This window comes from Leuresthes tenuis, unplaced genomic scaffold (assembly GCF_036924035.1).
Source record: "Leuresthes tenuis unplaced genomic scaffold, fLeuTen1.0.hap1 SCAF_18, whole genome shotgun sequence".
Taxonomy (NCBI): Eukaryota; Metazoa; Chordata; class Actinopteri; order Atheriniformes; family Atherinopsidae; genus Leuresthes; species Leuresthes tenuis.
The window spans coordinates 19095465-19121626 of NW_027325372.1; the positions used below are offsets into that span (position 1 = coordinate 19095465).

The window sequence follows — 26162 nt, forward strand, 5'->3', positions numbered from 1 at the left end:
CTGCCATAATGAGATTAATGCCCTGACCCTTCAGCTTTGACTAATCCCTCAACATTTACTGCAACATCTACACATTCTCAAACAAAAAACACATCTCAACACAGTTGCAGTGCAAGGCCTTGTTCGCTGCAAGAACACCCAGATCCACACTATACGGCTGTAGGCTCTTTTGTTGCACTTGTTACACCAAAGGCAAAGTAAAAAAGTCCCCAGGTGACTGTAGTCTCATCCTGCTTCGTCAGCCTCAGCAAATAATTTACCGCTACATTGCTTAGTCCTCAGATTTAATGAGAGGTAGTTAAGTAAACATTTCTTCAAGGGGACATGGTTAGTTTGGCTGTATAAAAGTGAGATGGTGCAGGCAGACAAATAAGGATAATGTAAAAACAAGCAATCAACTTTATAGACTTTACCCTCATCACACTGTGAGCATTGTTTTGGAGCATGTAAAGGACCAGGTATTCTCCTCTGGACTCAATTGTAAAACTAAGAGTAGACAAAATATTAATGTATTCGTCCTACATGCTGTCTGAAACAAAACACCCAAATCCTTGCATTGTATTCCAACAAGCTTGTGTCAAAAGTCTTGTGTCCATCTAGGTTAATAGATTTCCTTTTTTTCATAATTCATAATGTTTGATACATTTATGCCTAATATCCACTCTCATCGAGAGTTTGAGGACGAATGATAGGGCGAGTTTTGTGAACACTGCTGACAACACTGCAGCTTAAAACCTTCAGGATTATACTTAAGCCTCGATGAGCAGAAACTGACAAGATGACACAAACACCGCATTCATTTGAATTTTAGGTTTTAAGAGTGGGAAATCCAACATGAACAACTACAGCAGAAGCTCAGCTTGATGTCTGAGCTAGCAGCTGTGCTAGCTTTTTCATGCTACTAGTGTCTACACACACAGGTGAGGCATGCTGTTTTTCAATTAATTTGGGATAAATCCAACAACATTACCAGTCAATCATAATGTGATATGGGCTTTTAGGCTGGTTGGTATGGAGTTTTTTTTTTTTTTTATGAAACCTTGAACTGAATGTCAAATAAGATGATAACATAACAGTCATCTTACAGTTTGTAGGATTACATAAATGTGTTGCTGATCTACAAATGTAAATCAATCAAATCCAGTTAAAAAATGGTTAACTGAAGCATTTGCAGAAATTCCTGCAGCTTCTTTTCTTCTAGGACAACTTGATGCTTGATTGTTCTGGGTTTGGAGAATGGGACACAGCTGCTTAAATTCACAAACTAAATATATGTCCTGGGGGTTGTTGCTTTGTTCACCAAGGAAGCGGAAGAACTGAAGGACTGAGTACAGTTTAAATGATGAAAAACTTTTATTTCATACCAAAAGCTGAAGAATGATAAGGCAAAGGAATTGCATGTAGGCAAAGTAGAGAACACAAAAGTAAAATCCTGCAACTTCTACAGCATGCCCTCTGGCAAGAGGGAATTATTTCTGTGTCATGCAACTTTCTTAGGCCACAGGATATTTACAGACAAGCTTGCATTGGGGTCAACCAGGGGTAATATTTTTCAGCTTGCTTCAAATATATGTATGCAAGGCAGTGAAGGGTTGGATCACAGCTGATAGTCCTGCATTTAAGCCCAGTTATAACTGATGACTCATGTTTCTTAGGGATTTCATTGCACCCCTAAAAAAAATTCCCCCACACGGCTGTCCGGGTCAATCAGTCAGCCAGCTTTAAAATTTGGTCTTCGGTGAGATCTAAAATAAAGAAGCGAGAGGAGGGTGAGGTGTATTGGCACGCCGGAGAGCTTGATTCAGTCCTAGGAAGTCTTTCCCTGTCTGTGCAATCATGCTAAATATAGGAGCATTAGGTGTCAAGCATACTGTAACAGCCCAAGATACTGGGTTCAAGTTTTGTCCGGGTCATGCAGTGCACAGCTGCTTTGTAGGCTTTATAATAAGTCAAGGAAAAGGCAAGTTGTTGTGCCCATGAGAAAACATCAATTTTAACGCAGGTTCTAGTTCCTGCAGGTTTTCAGCAATTAGTGTCAGTAAACGTGCAAAGACATCAAGTGGACTGTAGTTCCTCAATGTAAGCACACATCTGTGGAGTGGCATGAAAGATTAAATATGCTATCAATCTGCCATAAAATCATATTTGGACAATAATGCACAATTTCAGTCTCATGTCAAGTGAAATGAAAAGGGAAAGTTGGCAGGCAGCAAAGGTCAAACTGCTGAGGACAACTCGGTTATTTTGCGACAGTCTATTTTTTGTCTGTTGGTCTTGGCCTACAGTAGTACTGCTGGAGGCTGCTGATGGTACAGATGACGATGTGTGTGAGAGAGAAAAAAAAGTGAAAGGAATGTGAGACCTTTAAATTTTACTAAGTCCAGCCATGAACTTCAGTTATGATCCATATCTATAGGCAGAGGGATACAACAAGTAACACCTATATGCGAATGTACTTGAATGAACATCAATGATAACTTAAACAATGAGTCCATACATGTGTTTTAAAAGAGCTCGGGACTGCATCCTTGAACTCATGAAGGACATCAGCTGTGCAAGAAGCTCAAAAAGCAGATGTCTTCAGGAAGGAGACTTACAACCACATAAACACATGCAAGCACATAAAAATACACACGCTCACAAATACAGTACATCCTCGCACAGTGCAAAAGCAGAACATGCCCTGTGATCCTGCTATGTCCCTGGCACCTCTGAGTAAATCCAAAGGCTCTCGCACATAAATAGTTACTCACAACACAAACATGCCCAGCTTTTCTTACAGGCGCCCCATGTCACCACAGGCCTCAGCCTCACTGCTCCACATTCACACACACAGGCACAAACACAGATTATTGTTGCTACGCTGTATCCACATGAGCGCTGGCTACTCATTCATACTATTTATACAATTTAATACATTTCCTCCCTGTCTAATTTTTTGAGTCACGTCTGGCTTCACATTTAACACTTTTAGCTGCTGTTAAAAAAGCCTTTATATTCTTTAAGTGCAGTACACAAGTAAATGATGAAGATCACTGCAGCCTACACTGCCTTAGTTCTCCCCACTTAACGTCATATTGTTGTTGTAATCCACTATTGTTCAACTGTAGCATGCAGTTGATATTACGTCTATTATCGCTCTGTAACTGTAATTCATCCATAGCGCATTCTTAAAAAGCTGCACTGATTTTTTTCTGTGTGCAGCCAGACATAAAAGCAGATTGTGGGAATATTGCGGTGTTCCATCCCGCATACAAATGTGCACGCATGAAACAAGTGCCCACTGTCTTCCCTTGCTCTTACCCCACTCTTTGTCATTTGGTTTCACTTATCCACTCTCTTTTTCACTTCTCACGCTTGGTGCTGGTACTATTGTTGACTAATTGGTTTCACCGGGTATGTGCACTGTGTGAGTAAGAAATTAGACAAGCATAGCAACTGAGCTTAATAAGAACGTCGTCTAGCAACATGGTTTCAGTTGTTATAGTTTTGTCTCTTATAGTGAACATTGATGAACACAATACAGGGTAAGACTGTTAAATGGTGATTCAAAAGTGGTTTAAATATCTCTCTGGCAAGGTGGTTATTCCCAAACCATCATAGACATCAGTTGTGTTGATTGAGTAAAGATGACAGGAGCTTGACAAAAGCAGATAGAAAAGACAGACAAGCCAGTAAGGCAAACAGTATAAACAGAGGGTGAAACCAGAGTGGAGTCAAAGCGAGTAAACAGAGAGGATATGTGCTGCTTGCTGAGTGGATTAACGGAGTGAAATCTCCCTCTGACTCATACCGTGCTTGCCTGTTATTATACTCTTCCCTTGTGAGTTTGTATGTTGTGTCTCCCTGATACAGCTGGCACACTGATATATGACATAAGTCACTATAAAAAAAAAACACATTGGGCTTATATTCAATGATGGCTCGCACTGGATATACTCAAAAATTTAGCCAGGTCTGGTCAATTTAACAGAACTGCGCCACCGTGGCAGTACTTTTCACTTTCTTCTTCTCCTCACCTGTAAGCAAGCAGCCCTCAAGAGCTGTGATGTAACATTCAGAGCTGCTGGCCCACTTCTACTGCTCTGTCTGGCAGGTGCATTTCCTCCGTGCTTTGTTTTTCCCTCGTGTTCCTTCCTTAAGTGATTTACCATCTCCCTGGAAACCATCTCTCTCCCCGTTTCTTTCCACACATCCCCTAAACCCATCATCTCTACAACCCCACAGCTGGATAAGATGCCAAGTGTGTGTTCTGCATGTTCAGTTTGTGGTAATGGTAATGGTTTATGGCATTATCTAATAGTTTCAAAATGATTAAAACAGACAAGCCAGAGGTTTGTTCCGGTACACTAGGGTGCATATACGAACAAGCCCAGACGCAACACCAAGACGAGTATACAGCACAGCCACACACACTCATGTAGTGGTATATTTCAGACTTTCTTCCAGTAAGCCCACACAGGCTTGGGAGAAAAAAACCGCAAACAGCAGTATGTTGTGCCACAACGCAACCTTTGGGCTTCTCAAGTTTGTCAGCATAACTGGAGCCCGGGGAAAACCCTGCCACATCCACATGGAGCACCCACCGCACCACAGCAGCGGATCAATAAACTGAGAAAAAGGAGACACACAGCAGGGGAGTAAGGGAGGGCAGGGTACTTTGTCACGCCCAATGAAATAGAGAAGTTTTGAGAACATATTTTGTACTCAGTACAGCTTCAAATGCTGTTTCAGCACAGAGTTGTAGACTGTTGTTGGCAACATTTCAGATACAGTTTTGCATTGGATTACTGTATTAACAAATAAAAGCAACAACTTCACTGTGAATAGAGATTCAACACCAAAATCATTATGATTAAAGAACTTTTAACAAACAATCAATCAAACAACCTCCTTGTCGTACAAACCACAATCATCTTCGGGGAGTACAGGACTACGGCCTGAAGTGCAAGCAAAGTTGGCCCATTTGTTCAACCAGGAAGTCTCATTTGGGTGGGCATTTGAGAATGCCTCTACATAGATGACATCAGATGATGATTTGTCTCAGATGTTTCTGTTTTTAGCTACCTTTTTTCAATACCAATTCAGCTTTTGCCTCTGTGTCTTCAGGAACAGACTTTTACTTTTTTTAGCCTTTTTTTTCCATTTCTAGTGCCTGCTTCACAGGGAATTAATCCCTCCCTCCTTCAAACTAACACAGTATCAGTGTGTTTAACCCATTACGACTAAAGTTTTCTTTTTAGAAATCCTACAAAAGCCTGAGGAGTCTTCTGGAAATGTCAAACTGAGATGCTAACCCTTTCGCTTTTCGTAAATGACTCACTTAGTCCTCGTGTTTGTCAGTATCTATTTTAGAAAGCTGCAAGTGTTTGTGTGTGTTAAAATGTTAATGTGACACAGATGTGGTTTCAGGCTTGAAAAGTCAAAGCCTACATATGTAACATCAGGTTGTGATGAATAAGGAAAGGTCTATGGGCTGAGACACGTGCGCTAATGTTAGCCTATCTCAAAGTTAGCTTATCATGGGCTTTAACGTTGACAAAGGAAAAAATAAAACTTTCAAATTTATTACTTATTACAATATAGAATGTAAGTTCACTTTTATTTTATTTGTTTTACTTTTTGGAGTAGAAAAAGAAGAAAATCTTTCGTCTACATTAAAGAAACTCGTTTAGAGCAGTTTCCTTCCATGTTAGCATCTTCGACCTAAACCCAATTGTCTACTGAACTGTAAAACAAGTCCAGCCAGCCTGTTTTATGCAGAGACTATTTGAACTTTACTGAGAGCAGCTACTGGGTGGATGCATTTTAGTTGGCTTCTCTATAGCAGCTACTGCTGTGAAGTTATGTCAGCACTTCCACACCTCCATCCCTGATGCCTCATCACTTCATCTGTCCATCTCCCACAGCAGTAACTAAAGCATGACCTATGTGGGCACTCCTATGGGTCTCAGCTGCTGGTGAGGGTGGAAGGGAAACTATGTGAGAGAGTTTTTCACATTCCTTCCGTCTCACTGTATAACAGATAAAATGAGAGGTGAGGGGTGTTTTGGTATATTGAATGTATGCTGCTGATTTTAGGAAAAAGCATAACAGTGAAAACAAAACAATGACACTTAAACACACAATTGCACGGAAGGTATCGTGGCTAAGCAGAGATAAAACAAAGTGAGTGACGGGTCTAAACCTGTCAAACACCATGCAAACAACTCAGAAGCACAGCAAGAGAATCCTGTTGACTCAGAAGCCATCTGCAGGATCATGAGGCACTGCTCCCTGAGCCAAAACCACAGGTGTACTTTTGAACAAAGAGTCGCTAAAAGCAGGTGAAGGTGAGCAGAATAGCTAGATATAGATTTGTAGAGTGCAGCATACAAGCCACAGAAAGAAAGAAATGCTAAACAACAACAAGCAAAAGCTGTTTGAAATGAGAAAACACAGATATTGGTGCAAAATTATTGAATGCGTCCAGTCTTTGACTACACAGCTGTTGATGTCCTGTTCCTCTGTCTCATCCCAACTTACCCTTTACCAAGCATTATCTCCCTGTCACACCATGCCATTACCAGCCCTTATCACCCACCACAGGGGGACACAGCACAGTAAACTGCTGTCAGAACCGGCTGCAGTCATCTCTATCTGCAGCATCTTAAGGACAGCCTGCTGTCACTACCACCGTGGTCCTCTCAATGCAATCATACTGAGCAGTCACTATTGCCCTCACACTCGAGACCACCCTGCCAGAAAAGCCCTTTTGTGGGGCTCTTACTGTTACTGTCAAAAAATTCCTATACAGACTTTAAATATACAGTCAATAAAACCCTAGTTGTTGCAGACACTAGTAGCTTATTCTCACCTTTTTATCCAATCACAGCAGGATCAGAGCATAACACTAGAACGTGGAACAGAGGTGGCGTGATGGCAGGCGTGTTTGAGAATAAGGAATTCTGTTATGCAGAGGAAAGTTAAGGACAAGCAGAAGCAGCTCAGATTGATGCCACACAATCTCTGGCAGGTTTGTTATGTAACAGTACAGCCAGAGAGAATCAAAGCAAGTCAAACTTCACTCTCTACCTTTAGCTCCCCACCTCTCCTTTACAATCCTGCAGGGGGTGATTAGAGATGGATAATTGGGGAGCAGAAATCCAAGAGTCTGAGCCAAGTTTTGCAAAAAAAGGGACTAAATTCCAGAGCTCAATGCCAAGGGATTGAACAGGCTCCAAAACACATGCAAAGTCTTTTGTTCTGCACTCTGACTCTTTTGTTTCACCTGCTGCACCTCTCATTACAGGGAGCTTTACCTGTCAGATTGCATCCCCTCTTCTTAATTTATTACTTGAATTAAAGCACATCCCTTCAGGAGAGGCTGGGAAACAAAGCTGCATGGGAAACAAAAGCTTGGGAATCTGAAGACATTCTGTCACACAATGTTCTGTTTAATAATCGTACAAAAGACGACATGACAGTTTAAACTCACATTTGTTTTTAATTTACTGAGCACATTCATGCTCCCAAATGGGGATAAAAAACGTTTCCATTTCGTCGAATACTCTTTAAATAAGTTATCAATCAATTAGTACAAAAGTCATAATTTTCTTAGTCTCATAAAAACGTGTCTGATCTAAATTTTATTTTTGAACATATGTCACGAAAAGGACAAGGATTTCATTTTCAGCTGCCATGTCAGTAGTGAACAACAATCACTGTTTATTCATTAAGTTGTAAAACAAATGCTGTAAATCCAGTTGGAAATTCACACCATTTTTTCCACAGAAACAGTAATGTAAACAGAGTTTTGTCACAATAACTTTTTAACATCCCTCACAGCTCTCCATCAGAGGAAACTTGCTCATCTCAGAAGTCGATGGACCAGATCACTACCCTTCCAACCAATGAGATCGGTGAAACGCTGCCCGCGGGACCAGTCATCCATCTGGGGTTGACTTTAACCTGCCTGTGGCTGCTGGTATTGGATGAAGATTGGTCCAGTGTTTTTGATGATGGTGTTTATAAGTTGCTAATTGATATATCCCCTTCATTAACATCTGTATGTGCATTAGAGCATACTCCAATCAATGACTCACATCCACATTATGTCCCCAATTCCAAAAGCTGAATTTGCTGCTGATGTTTCTTAGAAAGTCTTCATAAATTCCATCACCGTCAAAACACATAACATTACTCTGGTTTTTCCTCTGGAAATGTGAGTCTTCACTTTTTTTAGCCCCACCTGTCCTGTTTGAAATTCACTAAATCCAGGGCACATATTGTAAAGCAGAAATTCTGAATACATGTCTGCATGATGTTGCTAGGGTTGAAATACCCCACACTGAACAATTCAGTAATTGCTCAGTCAGCTTATTCAGGTAGAGGTGCTGTTTACATGTCAGCGTCTCTTTCAGAGTAAATTCTCAATCAGTTTAATGTGAGAAATGTGCTGTTTATGTAAACACAGTTACTGTCAGTAACATGAGAAGATGGTCATGTTGGTCTTTCCGCTGCGTCATTGCTTGTTGTTGTTTCTCAAGACTCAGATGCTTCATTTGTAAGCAGTTAAAGTAGCAAAGTTACATACAGAGACAGAGCGATTACCTTTTTTTCCCCTCTTCCCCCCTTCTGTAAGCCTGATTTAACTTTTTTATTGCTTCAAAGTTTACCTGAAGCCTTCTGCTGCCTTCTGAAAGCAATGCTGGGCATGAGCCTGCAGGAATGGACTTTCCACATTTTAAAAGAAATCTAAAGACAACGTTTTCATTCCAGCTGTTATGTTGAGGCTCTGGCATTCCATCATTATCCTTCATTCACTGTAACGTCCTTAAGTGCATACATGGCCATATGTTAGCAAAAAAACTACATCAAACAACTGCTAGTGTTTTGACACTTTCATACTTTGGATGTAATGAGCGGTGGCACCTCTGGGTGCTGCTATATGCAGCTGAGCGCAGACTTCCATTCTTGTTACATGAAACTCTTCCGAATCCAGTCTTAAAAGAAAAAAGGAAATCTAGTAACGGTGAAACAAACCTAATAATCTATAAATCTTTACCGCTCTGCTGCCCCCATCCATCCTTTTTGCCCTTCTTGCTTCCGTAACTCTAACATTTAGTGAGCAGAGTGTGCTGTGGCTGCCTTGGATGTTTCAGTATTTCAACACTTTCTAAAGATAACGCCTCCACTTCACCCCGCCGCTCTGCACCCTTCTGCCATGATGCACACTGACGCTGCTGTGACAGAGACAACTAAAATTAACACTTAAACGGGAGGATCTGATAGTGTTCTGAATGTGGGAGAAAGGGTGCACGTGAGAATAATGAGCAGATAATGAATAAAGGAGAAGACAAGAGAAATATGGGAAAAATGATGAGTTTCAGACCACACCTTGTTAAGCTAAAGCTGACACTGGGGATACTGGATACCCGCCCTGCATAAAAAGATAAAACAACCGGACTTCCCAGATCAGGTAGTATATGTTGGTAAGACCTGGTTCATTAAAGGGCTACAAGGGCTTCTGACTGCTCGCAGAGTAGTAGTGTTCGTACCAGCAGTTAAAGTTTTGCTGACCGCGCCAATGTCTGCTGCTTTTCATATGCAGCAGAAAAAAACTCATTAACTGGCAAACGCTGTCACACCCTCACTCACACATACACGCATCACAGAGCTTCTTTAATCCCAAGCTGGCAAGCCTGCATGTAATTTGATCTTAAATGCCCAGGAGAGCCCTGTATTTCACAGTCATGCTCTTTTTTTTCTCACCCTTGTGGCCTTGAAAGAAGATCAGTGGATGACTGTAGATGGAAAAAGAAATGCAATCAAATCCTGATCTTTGCCAGTCAAACTAGGAAGTTTGGGAAGATGGTAAGATCAAGAAAATCTGTCAAGAAGTACATTTATTCTGCATTTTATTGAAAAAAATAAGCATTACGACATAATCAGCAACCCGTATGCTTGATACTAACATGTAACTCTCCACTGAATAAGCAGTTGTGATGTTTGAATGTGACAGATTTTTCATTTAGTGGAAAGTCTGCTGACCACTGCTGTGGAGATCTGAAGGCTAAGGCCCGGAGGGATTAAAGACAGTGGAATGGGTAAATGATTGGAAAGCTGAAACGACTCTGAGAGGGTTACGAGTCAATCTCTAGAGTGAATGGCTCGCTCTGACTCACTTAAGCTGTCTGATTATACAGAATGTCTGTTTAATGCCACAGAATTACACACTGTCACACACTTCTGAATTTCAGCTCCGAATGAGGGTTGATTGCGGTAGAGCATCTGTGCTGTTCTGAATGTAATCTGGACTGGGGTAAAAATAGCGAGCAAACGCCACCATCAGGCTCTGTGTTTGTCAAAATTCACTCAAGTCATTCAAAAGCAAACACATAGCATGTGAGGAATATGATACTTTTCTTTTTTTTGTCGCTCGCTCTTATAAAAACCTGTATTTGAAGAAAAAAGAAGGGGACCAGGAAACATTAACCCAAAGCATTTGAGCCTGTGTGTATTATCTATGAACCAGCATGAGAGACATATTTAGCTTACACCTTTTTGCACAATGTTCACTCATGAAGGGATGACATGAAATGTTTCTACGTGCATACAGTGTTTATCTGGAGCCTCGGGTCACTTCTCATCCATCTCAGAGCAACAATCCTCATACCGGGACTTAAGAAAGCATTTGTTCATGAGAGGAAGGGAGCCATATGTCCATTGCAATCTGCTAAATCTGGCGAATATAGAGCCTATGACTGCAGAAATGGAACCTGATATTTTGTACAGGTTGCACAAACAGTTAAAGTATCTATTGATCTAATCTTACTGGTTCTTACTGGTAGTGAACCTGCAATCAGGAGGGGATCCTGCTACATATGTAGTTTATTGTTAAGTTTTTGTGCCACAAATACCATAAACTGAATACAGATTCTTTTTCTGCACGTGTGCATTTTCTCTCCTTGACATCCAAAGCCCCACTTAGAGGCACCTTTCACCTCATCACGTTCTCAACCAATCAGAGGCACCGATTCTAGGATCCAGAATTAGCCCAGCTATCACTGACACGGAGAATGCCGACCATGCAGACAAGACATGGAGGAAAACGAGTGAAAAGCACTCACACCAAGGAATGAAACAAAGCCTGAGTCTAAGTTAGAGTTTTAATTTGGTGACTAAACAGTTACGTTTTCGTTCAGTGATTTTTGGGTGGAGGCTATCTGAAGAAATTTTCTGCTGTATTTTACAGGCAGTGTAGTGGGTAGTTTGTCGAATTAAGGTTGTTGGGCTAAAAAGAGTGTTTGATCGAGTGTAATTGCATAAGTTCAGGAAGACAAAGAAGAAATAAATTCATGGCGAGTGAAAACATCAAAGCAAAAGCATCTTCCAATTGATCTACAAAAATTTAGCAAGGAGAATGCACATTAAAATAAGATCCAGCTAAAAAAAAATCAGCCTCTACACAGTTGTGACAGTATGGAAAGTTCTGTTCTGAACGACAACAAAAAAAAACTCAACAATAGCTGTCAGTAGGCTGGATAAAGGCTACACCCGCATCCAAAATGACGTGCTGACAAACATCTGACAGAGTAGAGGCAGTTAGAGGTTGTTGCACCATAAAAGAGCTTATAGAAGTATGAGAGCAAGAGACGCTCTCTCTAGTGCAAAGTTCTTCAGAGAATGTGAATACAGTACAGGGTGTCCTGCAGCCGCTGTGTTTAATCATTTTTGAACATTTTCATATTTTGAGTACATCAGCGTGGTACGTGTGCACAGTATTAACAGGATACTTCATCATCATAAATCAAGTTTGATGAAAAGAGAGAAAAGCATTGTTTTACAAGGTGTTAAAAAGAGCTGTTGGCTCTGTGTTGCTTGACACCTCGCTGCCCTTCCTCTGAATCTTCTATCATTACCTCCCTCTCAAGCAAATATCTCACTCAGGTCTTTCTCCTTACTTTTATCATGGTATTGTTTTCATTTTGAGCAGCTGTCTTTGTTTTCTGACACCCATTAACAGTCAGCGATACTCGCACCTCTTCGCCATTACAAAGTAAGAAAAGTCGAGGGCATCAGACAGCGAAGACTTCTCCTTAGGGTGCAAGCTGAGCCGTACTGTGATAACACTTACACACCTATGGGATTTCACAGCCAATTTACACAATTCCACAGCCGGTTTCTGAAATGATGAAGTAACTGCCTTAGATTTAGAGAGATTTCACACACCGCTCGAATCTGCGTTGAAGTGGGCGGTCTCAGGTCTAATATGCACACCATATAAACAGCTCACAGCCCTGAACTTGTGGTATGAGGTGTTCTCTGGCTTGCTCATTTGTGTGACTGTTAGTGCATGTGTGGTCATGAAGAAACGCGTGTTTTACATGAGTATAAACATGTCAAATAGTACTCACCAATGCAGGCATGTACACGGACAGTCAGCTGGGTCCGTAAAATAACACTGTGCTTCTTCCCCCTGGACCTTAGGGAGTGAGAAAGACAGAAGGAAATGTAATTATTACTGATTTAAAAGTATTTTCATGACAGTAGGTCTTGTTGCCAACTCGTACAGTCAGAGCTAACAAATTGGTTTAATTTCTGAAAATAAAATGTCGTTACTAATGTTTCCAGTAACATTTCTGATAACAATGCCATGAAAAAAAAGGATCCCATAATTAATCAAGCAGTGGCTTTTTACACTTTGCAAGACAGTGAGCTGCGTTAAATTTGCACCCCTATACTGATACACATCTGAGCCTTGAGGACAGACAGCAGAACTGCAGCAGACATAACACACATTTACAAATATAAAAACACCTCCACATGCCATCATTCCTATGAGCGCATATTCGCAGACACCACATTTGGAACAGGAAAACACAAACATCGAAGTAAGGAATGATGACATTTTAAGAGCAACCCTCGAACTCTCTCTCTTATCGTCCAATCTGTCGGGCCTAATCAGACTCCTCCATCACTAACATACCGATACCATCAAATACAAGCAGGGAAAGCACTCGCTCTGATAGCACATACTGCACCAAAACACCCGTTACACATAACAAAAGCAGAGGGGAACACACGCCCAAACAAGAGAGCAGCTGGCCTCTTATCCATATATTATGTTGTTATCAGTTTTGCTGGGAAACGAAGCAAAATGTTAACACAATCTATTGAGATGCTGATTGAATCAATTCATTTTTACCTCCGATAACCTATTGTGCGAAGATGACAGTCAAAGCAATGACTCAGAACGTGTCTTGTCAGAGAAGTGAAGGAGAAAAAACTTAGTAACTATAATACTTACACATATTTGTGGGGACAACAATGCATGGTTGGGGGGAAAAACATAGTTTAGAGGTATCTGTATGTTTCTGATTTCTGTTAAGATATTTTTCCTACAAAGGAAGATGAAAATGGTTCACAGGGGATTAATGTGCATCACAATCGCACAGCTTTTTTCCTCCCATTTTCTCTTCTCCCTCTGTGGAAGCTGAGCTATCCATGTCACTGGATGACTCTGTTTACTGTCAACTGTGGTGAGCAGTGTCCCACCACAGCTGGAATCACAACACATTTTTGATGTGTGGGAACATTCTGACTGAAAATCAGTCAACATAACTGCCCTATTATAGATAAAGTGCTGGATTTTTTCTGTGAGTAGTTTGCTTCGTAAACTAGCCTTAACTCTCAAATTCTGCTGTCGTCCATGATATGTAAATGTGCAGTATAAAAATGTCTTTAAAGGTGCATACAATGATGGCAAAGCGGACGCTCTTGTGAGATTTGAGAGTTGAATGTGTGACTAACACCTGCATAAATACAGCTCAGTACCACACATCAGATCAAATTTACACCCAACTTTTTCTTTCTAAGATGGTGCTAAGATGTTACAGCAGCTGTCGAAAAACTACTTTAAGGCACAAATAAAACATATGGTGTGAGGCTGACAAAATGAGTGTTTAATTTATCCATTTTTGACACTGTGTACATTCAGTAAGGACAGGCTCAGTAAAAAGCCTCCATTTCTGAAACTCTGTGACATTTTACAGCTTCAAATCCAAACCAAAAGTGTGACTCATTTCCTTCCGTCAGTTCAGTATGACCTTGGTAAAAGTTTGAAAGAGTGACACACAGGCTGAGCCAATCAAACCAGTTCCTCAAGAGCTCCCAACTTCAGAGACACACACAAGCCATTATTCACCTGTCCATCATACGTCACATGGCTTACCAAGGGCACAAGATAAACACACTCACAAACAAATAAATGGCCTCATGGAAACACACACAAATAGACACGGAAAACAGCTCGCCTCTGTGGGTCTGAACACACGCCCCCCCAGTCCCAAACTGATAAACATACCAAAACTCTCCCCATACACACACTGTCACACTCATACATGCAGCCAGTTAAAAGCCGCCTTCTCAGTAAACCTCTCAAAGCTCTAAACAACCATGCTTTCCACATACAAAGGAGCGCTGACACAAGATGGATTAATTGTGAAGTTAACCTGTATGCAAATTAGCTAAAGTTAAAACACCTGGTCAGTTAGCAACAATGGATCATTGTTAAACTGCTTGATTTACACAACAGCTGACTACCAAACGTGGTTAGCAACGTACCTTAAAATTTGTCTTTTTGGTAGGATTAATGTAGTAATACTGTTTGCTAACTAATTGCATGGCTTCTTAATCTAACCAGATTTCTGACCACTTAAAACTGCTAAATTAGCAGATGACAATCTGTCTCACAATGACATAATTATAGTTTTAAGAAACTTACAGTATAACTTCCTAGTCAAGGCTCAAGTTTTTGTTTTTTTTATCCCATTTTATCCTTGTTGCATCTTAGTTGTTGCAGCTAACGTTCTGGTGAGACCCTCGTGTTTTCCCACGGTGTTGGGTAGCAAAGCTGGTCAGCCAATAATCAATAAAAAGTTTTTCTCTTTAACTAAAAATTGATGCACTTTCATTAAATGAAAATATATCTTAGAAATGGAAAACGGTGGAAGTGCTACAGAGCTGTGAGGAAAACTGCTTGTAGCTTATTCTCTAAAAATGAGTTTGTGCCACTGCCTGAGCAGAGTATAGGCTGAGAGAGATATGCTTCCGGCGGCAGAGCAAGACCTTGTTTTGTCGTGCATTACTGGCTACTGTCAACACCTAGATGGTTATTTAAAAGCTATTTTTTAGTCTGAAGGTATCTTTTATCATGGAAGCAGAAACGTCCAGAAGCTCAAAACTGACCAATGCTTGAAAAAACTTTTTAGCAGTAATGCCTTGCCTAAAGGCCTCTAACTCACCCCGAAGACAACATCTTGGTGGATTGAACTCTCATGGAGTTTTCTGCAATCCTGAGCTCTGGAGGGAGATTTCTCTTTTGACTCATAGAGACTGAAAGAGTTTGACCACAGCTCTAATTCAACATTATGATGCTGTCTATGCTACATTCAAGTTGACAAGCTGTGAAATCTTGTCGTATAATGGACCAGTATATCAATAATTTTTAAAGAAAATGACAGAGGAGCTATTGCTGTGGAAACGATGGCACATCTGACCCGCTTTCCAGCGCGCTTCATACTTTCCATGAACTTGTGCTGCCAAGAAACCCAAATCCAGCAGCTTGTGATTCTATTCATTTTATAAGAATGAAGAAAGTCAGAAAATATGCGTGTGAAGGAGAGAGGGTGCAAGGCATCTAATCACTTTGTCTTATAAGGTGTATTTTCATTTGAACGTAGTGAGTGTATGAGGCTGTCTGTTCTAAGGGGTATAAATGTGTGTGAGTCTCACCCTGTGTCATCTGGCTGAAAGCCCTCCAGCTCGTCCCTTTGCTCGGCCAAAGAGGACTCCAGATCCAGATAGGTTCCATTGTGGGAGAGCTGAAGTGCACAGTCATCAAGCTATGAAACGAGATAAAGAAATCATTTTAATACAAATATTTGATGATGATTCATTTGTTCTGAGCCATATAAGGAAATGCTCAGTGGAATCCCTTTAAACTGTCATTTAGACCCAAGTAGGCATAAAATGGCATGTAAACTCTCTTTTGTGTTTGATGTACAAACATAAACCCTGTCAGGAACGGGCTCACTGTTTCACATGCCCAGTTACTATGTCAATCCATGTTTCACACCTTTTTTTAAAACAATTTAAGCCTGTAAAATAAAGCCAGTTTATGGACCAGGCGTTTAAACACGTGTGTACAGTCGTCTCTGAAGAAGTGAGAGCCATATCCAGCCTGTCTCTGCTTTTGGCATTACAGAGCTGTTAAGGGAATTAACTCGTAATAAAGCTGCAGGACATGAAACCAAAACCAGAGTGGAACACAGAACGAAGGACAGATTTTAACACATTTAAATACCAGCTGTGAGAAATATGACACTTGAATATTGCCTAAATTGTGTACAATGTGAAGCCTCAGCAGATTCAAATGCCTATATTTGAGTTTCAACATTTGTTCTCTCAAAAACATTATTCCTCTGTATGTTTTGCACATGACAGATTGTGCTCTTCCTGTTTGGTTTGTCAGAAACACAACAGTCCCACACTCATACATCTGTGATTCCGTGATCTAAAGTAACACTGAGTTACCTTCAGAACTGCTCCACGATGCTGTTTAATGGGAAACCCTGCTGAGTTAGAAACCATGTGCGTGGTAATATATCTGCAAGCCACTGGCATTGATGTTTATGAGTACAGTCACAAGTTGAGAGCAGGTGCAAGCAGCCATCCAAGCGACCACTTATAAAAAGCAACTTACATCATTACGTTGCAACAATCGGTGGTGAGTTTTGCAACTTCTGGTTAAAGCTGCTGATATATGAATAGGTGAATGAGATCAGACGAGTCATGCAATGGCATTTAGCAGCCCGGTGGTATCAGTAGGAATAACCCAGCTAGGTCTTTGGTGTGCTGCCAAATACCCTCCTGGACATCCATTCAAATGGTTGGATGACACCTTCTGACCAGGACAGACCACAGGTCACAAGACCTGCTGCCGCTCTCTGCCCATCCCTCCCTTTTCGTTGGAAACAGAGACGGACTGTCGGATGGACTCACAGCTTAAATATAACCTTGCTATATTTACTCTTCTCTGAGGCAGCATGCACACAGGAGGAAGGGTGGGTGTGTCCACAGGGGGTGAGAGTCAAATGGGAGCACAACCGAAATACAAACCAAAGTTTTACGCAGGACAACGTTCTGACTTTATATCTCTTTATATCCAGTCTATATCCATATTGGTTTTATAGAATATGGACAGCAAAAGAATCCCACATGGGATCTGTTGTTTGCAAATCACATCCATACCAGATGAAGATGGTTTGGAAATGCAAATTTATTCTGATTTCTACAGACGTGTCTCAGTCTGGACCACAGACTGGCCAGCGCTCGCTGCACAAACCGGATTTCAAATGGTCTTTTGCATGATGCGTTGCCTTTTTGCAATGGAACATACAACAATGACATCAAATCCAGAGCAATTACAGAGCAGAGCCAAGAGTTAGCGGATGGCTATGAAGCACAATGCAGGGAACAAAATTTTGTACACAGCCACAGTGACAAACTGTCCTCTTGTATTTGGGGGAAGGATTCTGTTTTGACAAATTTGGAAAATCACGTCAACAATGGAGCTTAGTCATGGAGACAGGCATAATAATTTTGGATTACTTGCACATAACGCTGCAAACATATGCCCTAAAGATCTCATCTGGAGAAAAATATATGATTTGCCTGCAGTCTGAACATAGCCTAAGAGACTCCATGGAACAGATGATCCTTCACTCAGTCAATTCAATCCCAGAATCGAGATCCATAATTATACACCATATTTAAACAAGATGGCTTTAGAGTCCTGCTCCAGTTTCCCTTTTTTCCCCTTCACAATAAAATTACTCAATAAAATTGTGTCAAATAGCTAATCCACTTAACAAAACACACAGCTATTGAACACAACTCTTACTCTTTTGTTTCTTTAAAATGTTGCCATTGTTTTAAAGTAATGCACACTATAATACAGTGAGGACAGCTCAAAAATAGGGAGTAAAGGATGTTTTCAGAGCAATAAATTCAGGAAAAGCTCAGGAAAAGATAATCCCTGGATCTTCCTTTAAATGCTACCTTTAGCATGGAAACATGCTTAAATGCCAACATACTCGCCAAACTCAAGGTCCTGTCGTAGTTGTCTGCTACCACTTTGGGGCAGTTTAAAGAAATATGTGAACGAACCTAAACTTCAGGCTGTTAAACATATGATCAAGCAATAAGGAGGATGGGTAGAGGTGAGATTTAAGTCTGCGTTGATTGACAGCTATGGGAATAAATGTAAACATGCAGACATAAGTCATCCTTTAGTTTGACATATTAGCACAATCACATTTGCTAAATACAACAAAAAGCAGAGTTTAGGCTGAAAAAATGAAGACATTGCTTTTGGAGGTCTTTGGTCATATACTTACTTTTGCACAAACCAAACATATTTACCAAAGATTACATAGGAAGAAGGAACATAGATTTGTGCATAAAATTCAATGCCCCGCAGGAAACTCAGCCTCATATTGGTGCTAAAGAAAAGTCTGGTAATTAGCCAAGTTTCTGTCCTCAAATCACACAAAGAACAGAACACGCTGCCATCACCACAACATGTTCGATGGCTACGGCTGCATTCCTCGAAAATATCAACCAAACATCAAGGGAAAAAATGCACTATCATTCTTACTCTAAGCTGAATCCACCTGAAATCAAACCCAGTCAATGCCATTGTTGTTCACACTTTGTGGAATATGATCAATCTCAGATTGAGGCAAAGGGGGTGGGGTTGGAAACAGCAGTGGGAGTAGGTTAATCATGCCTTGTCCCACTGCCCCAGTTTTCTTTGTAGGAATAAGACAAAAACATTTCTTTGGCGAAGTCCTCTAGCATTGTTCAGCACTTTTAACAATACTCCGCCCAAAGAGTATGTTTTGTCCTATATAGCAGCTCCATGGAGCTTTCTTCATTCCTTTGAAACCTCCTCCCTTCGGTCTAATGCACAGGCTCCACTACAGAACATAATCACCTCCCCTTCTGCTACCTGTTTTTTTTTTTCTTTTATCCCCATGGATTAAATAATCAAACAAATATTGCTTGGGCAGAAAGAAGTGCACCACAGATTGTTTTGTCACACTATATGTTAACAGCTCACCCAGCAAAGTGTGTGTCTTCCCAAAGGCTCTAAGTTAGGGTAACGGAAGAAATAAAATAACAAAAAACATCATGCTGGTTGAAGATGGAGGGCAAGCGACTCCAAACGGGAACCATGGCTTCTTCACAGCTCAAAGCTGCGGGACAGGCCAGGGAAACACTTATGGGGCTGGTATACTTTACACTCATTTAATCAAGTTCTCCCAGAGGAGCACGGCAGAGAGAAAAAGGGAGTGGGGTGGGGAGGGTGTAATTACTTCCATGTTAAAACAACACCAAACCTGCCGGCGATCACAGTTAACGATACTCTTACGTAACTTAGATGACGAGTCTCTGAGCGTTTTTTTTGTTCTGTCTAAATAAGAGCCGAAGAGGATCGGGCTCTTTGAAGAGCATGGGAGAAGGAGGTGTTCCACGTGGCCATTAAATCTACCAATGTTGCTTTAATGGGATCCCTTTGGTAATGAAATAAAAGTTCTGAAGTCTGGGTTTCATTGTTTTTTTTTTTGTTTTTTTTTTAAGTTGATGGGAGTTATTCATTGCAAAACTAGCTGCTTGACTGATGGTGAAGACTCTGCATTGAGCTGAACATGATCACTCATTTTCGGAGGGTAATTTATCTTAATTGAACTCCCTGATCCTCACATTTTAAACAGGATGGACTCTGCAGAGCCTTCTACTGTTTAGGTTTTGAAGAGGAAAAGTGACGGCCTCTGTGAGAATCAAAAGGAAACATCTTTGTTTAGCAGTTTGGACAAAATGACACATCCCATGCACTCTGATTTAGACTTGGCAGCATTCTATTTAAGTGTGTGTGTATGTGTGTCTGTTTGTGTTTGAGTGTGCACAGTCTAAGAGGTGGAAGAGGAGGTGGAGGAAGAGGTCAGGAAAACCACGGCACCCAAAGTGAGGAGAACAAAGTGTCACAAGGATCCAGGCCATGGCCACAGGAATTCTGGGACAAGTGACCTATACTTTAAATGCAGCCCAGCCAGCCATGCACAGAGCTCTCCCATCACAGTATAATAATACAGCAGACTTTTCTAAGAGAAGAGTACAGGAGGTTTGGCAAAATGAGAGAAAGACTGTTTTAACAGCCTGAGAAATAACCCAAAAACTGAAGGGAATCACTAAAAGCTAAGCTGTTTTCACATTTTCCGATAGTATCACAAGCTTAAGAAGCTCAAATGTTGAGATCTGGACAGTCTGATGGGCAAATTTGCAACCATTCAATTTCATCCCTATAATCTAAACCCAATATCCAGTTGCCATTGCGTCTTCCTCCCGATGGAAAAAAAAATATTGCAAAAGACAAATGCAGGCTGCACCATCTGTCCGTGTATATGTTGTAATCATAAGCTTTTCTGCGCTTTGGGCCATTTTTCATTTGTTTTGTGGCTTTTAAAGATCGGGCAGCAAAAGATCTGATGGTTTGGAAAACCGCTCTGCTGTTGAATGTTGGTTTGCTGACAGAGCTGTGTGCCAGCGGTCAAAACTCCAATTTCTTTCAGTCTGCGCCTCACTGTTAATTTAGATTCTGTACTTTCAACTTCAACCATTCAGCATCTACTTAACATACAAATCTTGAAAAATAATGTTGCACACCATAAAGCCTCTGCTTGACTTATAGAGCCCCTGAGGGTGTACATGTATGCTTGAGCCAGCCTTGTAAGGAAGGAGTGTATTGTTATTCTCTCTGGACAGCTTTGAACACGGAAAATGCTAGAATTTCCTCACTCACATTTATATCTAAACACTTTGCACTGACTTTGGTTATCTGTGATTTCAGTTGCAGGGTGCCTGAGGAGTGAGTGACTGTCACTCGTAGATGAATAAGGCAACTCGGGTCATATCTGGTTACATTAATGCCTTTGCAGCCACCTGTTACAGTGCTGAGCACAAAAAAGAAAAAAAACAGGTTCATTCATATTCAGTTGTAATACATGGCTGAGATTCATTAGAACAATCAAAAGATCCAAATTTAAGAGTCTTAACTGGAGTAAATGTGTTAATACATGGGATTAAATGAGGATATTTTATCTAAAGCAACTGAAGCCCATATTTGATGCTGCTGAGGGCTTTGAGGCAAACCTTTGCAACCTTGTTTCATTCCTCGCGCTGCAGAGCAAATAAGATGTTTTTGCCGGTGTTCTCAAACTAGCCCCTGGATGGTGGTTATGGTTATCTGCCCTAATATCAAGTATTCACAAGTGTTGCGCTTGAATCTAAACATTAAATTCCATGTCATTATCTTGCTTTATTGCAGACGTTCAGTGGTTTCACTTAGTTTCTACCATCTCTTTACAAAAAGTTAGTTCAAACCAGAGCTGTTTACTACAGTGGTAATCGTACCTTGTGAGGAGCTTTTAGGAGCCGGTGGACGCCTGCTAACTGGTTGATGAGGGGGATATCCTCTCTGAAGGTGTACAGCGGTGGTCTTGTCGGTTCTGGAAAGTTCGTGCTGTTGAACGGATCGGTGTCATCTAAAAACTGAACCCTGCAGACTAACGTGGCCATGGTGCATCCATGCAAGTGGCTCCTCTGAGGGAGCAGCCCGGTTAGGTGTGAGCTGTGCGGCTGTAGCTCCACTCGCTGAGCGCTCCTGTGCTTGTAACAACAACAAATCCCTGTAGCCAAGTGCGCTGTGCGCGCAGACAGTTCTCCCGAAAGACGCAACTGGAGGCGGAGTGGATGCCGAAAAAGATGGCACAAGACGCCGTTGGGGATCTTGTCTCGCCTCCTTGTGGTGGTATTGCTCGAGCTTTTTTTTTTTTCTATGCCACTGAGTTATTCTCGGTAAAGCAGGTGGCCAGTGATAAAAGGGAGGCAGCAGGCGGACTCTAACTTGGTGCTGGAGAGTGAAGGATCAGCCCAGCTTGGGACAGCCGGTCTGCTGTCTGAGTCTCTGTAAATCCACCCCCCTCCAACCCCCCTCACCCCGTGCTGCTGTGTCTATTTTTCCCTCTGCCTCATCTCTCCCTCCTCCCCCTCCCTTTGGAGCACTGTCTCCGGTTTACCGGAGGCTTCGTATATGAAAATGAACTGCACTAATCCAATGTTATTTCTAAGAGCAAGGCAATTTTTTAACCTGAAAGCATGACTGAAGACAGCATTGAAAACTTAAGAACAGAAGAAAAAAAAACACAAACTGAATATGACTCCATATAAAGCAATGGAAGCAGTTAAAGTTATTTTCAAACTGCTTTATGAAAAAGATTTAGTCTCCACTATACTGAGTGTTATGGCCCTATTAGAACCACCTGGGACAGTAATTAGGTGAAAAATGTTATTCAATTCATTGCAGTTAGACGTTGGCAGCATGCAATAATATAAATATATATATATAACTTTATGGGATAATGACTTGGTCGTAACGGTTGAACTACTTGTTTTAGCGCAACCTTGATCAATGGTGACCTCTCGCGGCCAAACTGTTTAAATTGAATCAACCATTGAAATTCCAGCTTCATTATTCGCCCCTATACATCTATCTATCTATCTATCTATCTATCTATCTATCTATCTATCTATCTATCTATCTATCTATCTATCTATCTATCTATCTATCTATCTATCTATCTATCTATCTATCTATCTATCTATCTATCTATCTATCTATCTATCTATCTATCTATCTATCTATCTATCTATCTATCTGTCTATTGAAATGGGGTTGTATGAAGTACTTGTTGGTGTAATATTTAACACAGATTAATACTGTGCTTCTTGGCAACGCCTAAAGGGTCTCGTTGACTTTATATTTATTAGCTATGCCCCAGTATAATCTTACATAAAAGTTTTAACAAGCTAGCAGTGTCCTTTAAAATAGGCCTAATGGGGAGAGGTTTTTTTTCAATAAAAAAGAACATAATATTGCTACATTATCACAAGATATAAAGACTAAAGTAAGTAGCAAACTACAACCTTAACTGGGATGAAGGTGATGGATGGTTAATGGGAATCTATACTGTTGTATATTAATTTAGAACTATGTAATTAATTCATATTGGACAGCTTATATCTCTGATCAGGCTTTAAATGGTGTAAAAGTTACTATGTCTCTTATCATGATAAAGTTGGGCTTTACTGTACATTTTATGTACAAAATAGACAGTTAGTCGAAGTATTTGATCAAGCCTTGATAATTTAGTCATTTCTGGGGGTTTTTTTGTTTTGTTTTTAGATTGATGTAGGTCCTGTAATTTTTGGTTAGAGTAATGTTATAAAGTTAAATGGAACAGTTAATCTTTCTGATAAGACTCTAAATTCTGTTTAGGCTTTTATGTTTGCAGCATAAAGGATAGGCGAGAGACAGGAGAGGCTACATTCCAGAGGTGTAAACTGAAGAAGCGGATGCCACAGTAACACATAACACCTTGGTGATATTTTTTGCCCAAGCACAATAAGACTCTTATGCCCAAATGTTTGTCATTGTTAGGGATATATCTGGACATATTTTTTTCATGAAGATTTACAGCTTTTATTTTTACCTTTACCATTTGATGCAACATCACCAGCAGCTGTGTAACAGTAGCGGAAACAGAAAGTTCTGCAAGGAAAGTTCATATAACACACTGTATTGCACATTTAATTTTGGTGGCAGGACTTTATGCTATAAAGATGTGATTGGGTTATGGGAAATCTTGGCCCCAGTAGAGCTTGTGTGATAGTGTAGAGTGAGGGTGAAAACCTGGGGCATGCATTTGTTGATTCAAGACTGGACTACTGTGATTTCCTTTTTTATTGAGCTGTTCTTTGAGAAGCCTGGAAGTACAGGTTGGTTGTAGCCAAGCTGCTGGTGGTGTTGTTCATGGCTTTTTCCACGGCAGCATGAATTGCAAACAGGAGTGGGACAGAGAGAAAACACATTAGAGAAAATAAGCTTTTCAACATACCTTCTCGTACTGTCCCAGATAAATGGCTGGAATAGCACCAGTCTTCATGATAAATTTAGAGGCAAATCCAGCTGTTTTTTAAATCAAATTTGAGAGTGAGGGAGAGTGGCGTCGCAACATCTCACAGGAGAAGTGTCTTCTCCTAGGAGAAGACACAGATGTTCCCAGGTGTTGCAAGAAAACACACAAAAAGAAAAAATGGATTTATCAGACATGCTTGCTAATACTCGTGATATGTCTCAGATAAATGGCTGGCAAAGTGTCAAAATTTGCAATTAGTGGTCAAACCAAGCTGTTTATGGTTCAAAATTATGAATTGGGTTCCTGATAAATGTCAACTGCAACCCTGTGTCCTCGCTGGTATCCTTTACAGGCGTTCTTTGGATGGGACACTGCAAAATCTCCAAAAATAAATAGGATCAATTTCTGCTACATTTTGTCCTTGGAAGGCCATGGGAGGCTTACAGACTCTGATTTTGTGCTACTGGCATAAACAGAACATGTCCAGTCTGCCATTTGATCAAGCAGAGGAAAAAACACCTAGGAGTTTGCTTCTCCACCTTATCAACATTACTGAATTTTTTACTTACTTACGAGAGCCCCACCCAGCTAGTAGTCAGAAGTGATTGGTGCTGGTTCCTCCAAATTGTTTAGTTAGAACATGCTGGCTGTCTGATGTTTGTTTTTTAGGATAAATGTGAAAATCCTCTGCCATAGCATCTTTGGCTGAATATGCTCGTGATATGTCATGCAACACATATAAGCACTATATGAACATGTTAACAGGGTGAAAAAGTACTTCTCACAACTCCACATTTAAAAAAGTAATAATATATGAATAGTCAAGTCAAGTCAAGTTTAGTTGTATAGCACATTTCATGTTCAAAACAATTCAAAGCGCTTTACATAAGATAAAAGCATTATAGCGGGAAGAGGAAGAAGCATTAAAATACATAAAATAATATAAAGAGAAACAAATAAAATAATTACAATTAATCAAAATCATTAAAAACAAGCAACAGTCTTGATAAATTAAAAGATACAGTGCAGATTTCACGCATAGACACATGAGGAAAGAAATGTTTTTCACCTGGATTTAAAAATGTCTACAGTTTAATCTCCTCTGGCAGTTTGTTCCACTTGTTTGCAGCATAACAGCTAAATGCTGCTTCTCCATGTTTAGTCTGGAGAAGACAAATAAATACTTTTAAGATGTTCTTTAAGATCAATTCCATTACTAGTTCACTTATTACCAAGACCTTGGTTAACATCTGTGTTAGCCTGTAGCATCCGGTGTCCTATTGAGACACATCTAAACAGGGAAAACCATTTACAAGTACCTCATTCAAACCGCAAGAGGGCAGAAAGTTTCAATTTCTACATAGAGAAACTGTCTACCCAGAATGCATCTCAAGTCAATGGCTGTTTGTAATTAAAGCTTAAAATGTTAAGAGTTCCCCACACACCCTGAGAGTCACTTAGGCTCATTATCTTTGCTGTCACACTTTAGAGACATCCAAGTTTTCCAGTCTTTTGCTGCCTTGATCTGAACATTTTTGCAAGGTTTTCTTGCCAGAAAATTCAAAATGAAAAACCATTATAACAAAATCGACGTTCTTAGTCCATATTTACTTTAGTAATTATTGATCATATTTGTATACATTTTATTTAAATTTGAACAGAGAAGTCCCTGTAAAATAAATCCATGGCTAAAATTCAATAAGGAGAGCACACATTATGCCTCATTTGGAAACTATTCATTATAAATCTACAACCAAGGCTAGCGTCTTCAGCCAGGCTCCACAAATATATTGTGAGCTACTAATTTCCTTACATGTGAAAGCATATTAGTGTACGGTCAAGGAATTGTTTTAAATGGACACAATTACATGCACTGATACACAGTGAACCCAGCAATGTGTGTATATGTGTGTATATCAAACTCTACGCAACATACTAATCCAGGCATATTATCAGTTATTGCCTGGGATATTTTATAATCGCCCTGTCAAGATGATAGATGAGATAATCTCCAAGGTGAAATATTAAAAGTGATCGTCTCACACACTGTCAGCGCTCATGCTTTCCAACAACCAGCAT

At 40.4% G+C, this 26162-nt stretch overlaps 1 protein-coding gene across 5 annotated transcripts in view; it reads right to left on the bottom strand.

Moving 5' to 3' along the window:
• fhod3a (formin homology 2 domain containing 3a) overlaps positions 1 to 22019 on the bottom strand; it is a 53686-nt gene extending 31667 nt beyond the window's left edge. For all 5 annotated transcript variants that reach the window (XM_072370043.1, XM_072370042.1, XM_072370040.1 and 2 more), the window contains exons 1-3: positions 21520 to 22019; positions 15778 to 15887; positions 12399 to 12466 (exon numbers count right to left, since the gene is read on the bottom strand). In XM_072370043.1, the coding sequence (XP_072226144.1) occupies positions 12399 to 12466; positions 15778 to 15887; positions 21520 to 21684 (343 nt within the window). In that variant the 5' untranslated portion in view covers positions 21685 to 22019. The remainder of the gene's footprint in view (positions 1 to 12398; positions 12467 to 15777; positions 15888 to 21519) is intronic.
• Between the last annotated feature and the right edge of the window lie 4143 nt (positions 22020 to 26162).